General features: G+C 44.6%; 1 protein-coding gene across 1 annotated transcript; it reads right to left on the bottom strand.

The window, feature by feature from the left end:
• Positions 1–1,882: 1,882 nt before the first annotated feature.
• On the bottom strand, positions 1,883–4,074 carry LOC125540539 (casein kinase 1-like protein 5). The gene is made up of 8 exons (XM_048704160.1): positions 3,816–4,074; positions 3,602–3,671; positions 3,330–3,478; positions 3,106–3,201; positions 2,876–2,952; positions 2,676–2,740; positions 2,444–2,507; positions 1,883–2,325 (listed from the first exon to the last, which is right to left on the bottom strand). Exons 1-8 carry the CDS (start codon positions 4,032–4,034, stop codon positions 2,043–2,045), a joined length of 1,023 nt encoding a protein of 340 aa, XP_048560117.1. The 5' UTR covers positions 4,035–4,074; the 3' UTR covers positions 1,883–2,042.
• Positions 4,075–4,594: the final 520 nt, after the last annotated feature.

The raw sequence follows: 4,594 nt of genomic DNA, 5'->3' as shown, positions 1-4,594 counted from the left end.
TAGTAGTAATCCTAATCCCACAAGAAGAAAAAGGAAAAAGAAAAACAGCTAACCGCGGCGAGCGAGGAACCCTAATCGTCGATCGATCGATCGATCTCCCAGATTGACCCGTGGTGGAGACGGACTATGATTAACACTAGACGAGGTAGGGTTGGAGAGGAGCAGCTTTTTTTTTTAGAAGAACAACACTACCTTTATTGCATAATACTTCCTCCGTCTCAAAATAAATGTCTTAAAAGCGGGAGCATCAAAGTTTACAGGAATACATAAATCGGATGGGGAAGAGTTTAGCCATAAGTGTCGGCCTGCATCCATGCATCGAGGATGCCGTTCTGGCTACTCTATGAGCTTCTCCATTAGTGGTGTGCTGTTCGAAGCAAAATTTTCATGAGCCAAAAGAACTGATCCGATCGCCTGAAGAACCATAGTGTGTCCGCCAAGATTCTTTGTCACCTCGAGGTCTCCAACAACACTTTGACAGTCGGATGATATGAGAATACTTTGAAGGCCCAGTTCCTCAGCAAGAGCAATTGCCTACCGACATGCAAGAGCCTCAAGAGTTTCCGGGTCAGTGATCCCAGGAAACTTCAGAGCTGACGCCCCATGAAAAATGCCACTGCAACTTTTGCAATTGAATCAGATTGGATTTCGTAGTATACCATTGTGAGCCAAACTATTACTATTTTATCTAACTTGAATAACCAAGGACTAAATTTGACTATGGATTCTGATAACTCGAGAAGTTTTTATTTGGTTATGATCCAAAAAGAAAAAAGAAAGGTTTAACAAGCCATGAGAAAATATGAAATTTGGCTCACCCACAAAAAGTTTGTTCTGTCGGAACACTTCCTCTAGCAACTTGAGATGCTCCACCATGGTAGAACTGTACACTAGAATGTCATCGAAAAAGACCAATACCCCTTTCCAACATATCTCTTTAAAAACACTATTCATGACTTGTTGAAAGGTTGCCGGGGCATCACCTTGAATTCAAAAAGCCGTTCCTTCAGGCTGTTTTGTAGATATCCTATTCCTTTCGTTCTTACTTGGAAAACACCACTGAAAATGGCATTATTCAAAATTTGGAAATTGCAGTGACGTTTCTCGGAATCGTAGAATTCGAGTGATATTTATCAAATTAACCCTACTAATAATTACTCCCTGTGTCCCATAATGTAGGACGTTTTTTGACACTACTACATTATGGGACGGAGAGGGTGTACCTTTTACCGACGTGTGCATCATCCCTGTGAGCGCAGGTGCAGTGTGCTGATGTGAGTGTGTGCATCTACGTTGTTTCTTTATTTTAGATCCCAGGAGTAATGGTTAAACAGTAGTAACGGTTTATATATTTATTACTTTGTTACTAGTACTATGCCCGTGCGTTGCAACGGGATATAAATATTCTAGTACGTTAGCTAGTGATTTACCTGTCAATAATAATGTAATTGTGTAAATAAATGTTCATCAAATTCTACCCTTAAATTACCTTATATTTTTATTATAAGTCTCGTAAATAAATTAAAGTGGAATTGATTCATAAGATAAATTAAGGTGATTCATTATCAGATATATGGAAGGTTGGACGAAGGGTGTGGGAAGAAAGGTCGTTCTTTTTAAGTAGTATAGTAGAGATAGAGATAAGTTTATTAGTAAGTAAATTAAAGTGGAATTGGTTCAGAAGGTAAGTAAATTAAGGTGATTGATTATCATATACGTACATGGAAGGTTGGACGAAGGGGTGGTGGGAAGAAAGGTGAAATGAGAACCTTACATTCTTTTTAAATAGTAGAGATTTAACCACTATTGACTTTATTGAATATATTTACGGAAATTAACGTTTCTACAGCTAGCCGGCCATTCAAATAAACAAAATCTTCCCTGCCTTGCTAAATCGTAAAACAATCTCGACAAGATGAATAACCACAAAAAATTCAGTTCCCTAGCTAGCAACAGCGGAATGAACATTGCTCCTCCACAGAATTACAACTGGTACAAATTTTCAATTTGGCATCGCATCCTCCTCTCTCCAGAGAGAAAACTCAGTACCGGTAGTCGTCTTTGTAATAATGCCGGGGAACCATCCAGTCATAAACGTAGTCATACTCGAAGCCTTGTTGAACAAAGAGGTCTTTGAACAGCTTCCTGAGGTACGCATAGTCAGGCTCGTCCTCGAACCCCAGCGAGCGGCAGTAGATGAGGTAGGACGCGAACTCGGCTGGATGTCCGCGGCAGAGCTCCTCGGGTGAGGTAGCGATCTTCATGTCCTTGATCATGTCGTGCGTCTCCCTGTGGTTCCCGGCGTCCGCGTCCTGCCACGGGAGGCTGAGGACAGATATAGCAACAACAACACCATGTGTTAGTTAGCAGTGTGCATTAACTACAGGGAGAGGGAATGGTAGAGATTGATCGAGCGCAGGAGCTTAAGCTGGAGAGGACTGACCTTCCTCGGAGGAAGTAGAGCAGCATGTAGCCGACGGATTCTAGGTCATCCCTCCGGCTTTGCTCTGCAGGGAATCAGGTGGGTGTAAGATTTTTGGTACATAACAAAAAGACAGATCGAAAGTTGTGAGAAGTTCAAGGGGAAACAACTTTGGATGGCTTTAATTTGGCCAGGGGCTCTTGCAGAATATACAGGAGTTCATATTCATGTGTAGAATGAGATAAACCCTTACCGATTCCGAGATGGTTGTTTATGCTAGCGTATCTCGGCGTTCCTTGCAGGCCCATCATGTTCTCCCTGCATTTGGTTAAATAGACAAAACATGTAATTAATATATATGTTTTGTTCCAAAAAAAACTGTTGACTTGTGGGTAATTGAGAACACATTATTGTTCATTACTATGAATCAATGTAAAAAAATGGCATGTTTACCTGTATGGGATGTGCTGCTTGCCGTGCTTGGACGTCTCCATGTACTTCCTCGCGATTCCGAAATCTATAAGATGAACCTGCATGCAGAGAAATGTGGGAAAAACTTAGTAGAAAAAAAGTAAACATACATACCTGCTAGCAATGATCAATGCATGAAAATACAAAGAGAACAATGGAATACTATGCAATGGTCTATGAACTACAAGTTGGTAATTGATCTATGATAGTACCAGATTGGCGCTCTTGCCACGGCCCATGAGGAAGTTCTGTGGCTTGATGTCCTTGTGCACGAAAGAGTTGGTATGGAGGCACTCGATCCGGTCAATCTACCCAAAAAACAAACAGAAGACACGCATTAACTAACTAAAACACCACATGACGCAGGCATGAACAATGGAGTTTGGAAGCTTAGTTGCGTTGCAAAGCAAATGTATTTATGTATGTATGTATGTACCATTTGGTCGGCGAGCATGAGGACGGTCTTGAGGGAGAGCTTGGCGTCGCAGGACTCGAAGAGCTCCTGGAGGTTTGGCCCCAGCAGGTCCATGACCAGGGCGCTGTAGTCGCCCTCGACGCCGAACCACCGGACATTTGGAATCCCGGCTGCCAATGCACAAGCACACAAAGAATTATTATACTAATGTTGGCTATATGTATGCAATTGCAAACAAAATTAAGCAGAGAGATTAATAAGCAAACACAGTTGCATCATGGGTGAAGAATTACCTTGTCCTTGGAGTTTCCTGTAGACCTTGGCCTCGTAGATCAGCTGGGGGAACCTCGCCCTGAGAGACTCCTGGGACGTACAGATCGATGCAAGCAGCGTGGCAAATAATTAAGCAGTTGTAATGAAGAAAACCGAACAACGAGTGCATTGAGGGAGGCGTGTCAAATTAATGAACAAGACAAGGAAGAGGATGAAGGGAGGGGGCTGGCTCACGAGCTTGATGGCGACCTCCTCCTTGGTCTCGGCGTCCGTGCCGTGGTAGATCTCCCCGAAGGAGCCGGTGCCGATGATGGGGCCGACGCGGAAGACGGTGCCGCCGTCACCGTCCCCGGTGGAGATGGCCTCCGGGACCAACTTGAACTTGCGGGGCGGCGGCCTGCTGCGGCCGTGGTGCGATCCCGGCGGCGTTGCTGCGTTCCCGCGTCCTATCATGGCGGCGGCGGCAGAGCGCGCGATCGATCCGTGCGTTCGGGTCTACTCGATCTACACAAGTCTCCTGAACCGCGTAGGACCGACGTAGGTGCTACGTGCAACGAGGGTTTTGGGGACTACGTACAAGTAGTCTCTACTCCTAATGTCTTAATTGGTAAGTCGTGTTCCGGATTTTATTTTCATCCCACCTCACCCAGTCTTTTTTGATACTTCTTTGGTATTTCCTCCCACCTCCCTCTCAGCCGCGAAAAACTAAGGAAAACCCCGCGATCAAGTCCCGCACACGCTCAACCTCCCGTCTCACGCTAAGCCGCATAGAACCAAAAAAAACCTCAAGCCGAGTCCCCCGCCCGCCCCCACGCACTCCAGACCCTAACATCCCGTCGCACCAAGACAAACGAACCAAAAAAATCTATGAATAGTCCGCCGGTTATTTTTCGCTGGTTTTTATTTCGCCTCACCACTTTCATTGGTTTTATTTCGCTGGTTTTATTTCGTCTCCCTCCCACCTGTCTTTTCGCTTCACCACCCACATAAACCCATCAGATTAGTTACCATAA

The sequence above is a fragment of the Triticum urartu genome, chromosome 1, assembly GCF_003073215.2.
Source record: "Triticum urartu cultivar G1812 chromosome 1, Tu2.1, whole genome shotgun sequence".
Taxonomy (NCBI): Eukaryota; Viridiplantae; Streptophyta; class Magnoliopsida; order Poales; family Poaceae; genus Triticum; species Triticum urartu.
This window is presented reverse-complemented; position numbering and strand designations above follow the sequence as displayed.

Excerpts from the sequence above, each read along its gene's own strand:
- LOC125540539 (XM_048704160.1), bottom strand. The coding sequence starts at position 4,034 with ATGATAGGACGCGGGAACGCAGCAACGCCGCCGGGATCGCACCACGGC. Across the intron at positions 3,479-3,601 it reads CAGGAAACTCCAAGGACAAG|CCGGGATTCCAAATGTCCGG; the intron begins GTAATTCTTCAC and ends GTGCATTGGCAG. Across the intron at positions 2,508-2,675 it reads AAACAACCATCTCGGAATCG|AGCAAAGCCGGAGGGATGAC; the intron begins GTAAGGGTTTAT and ends GATTCCCTGCAG.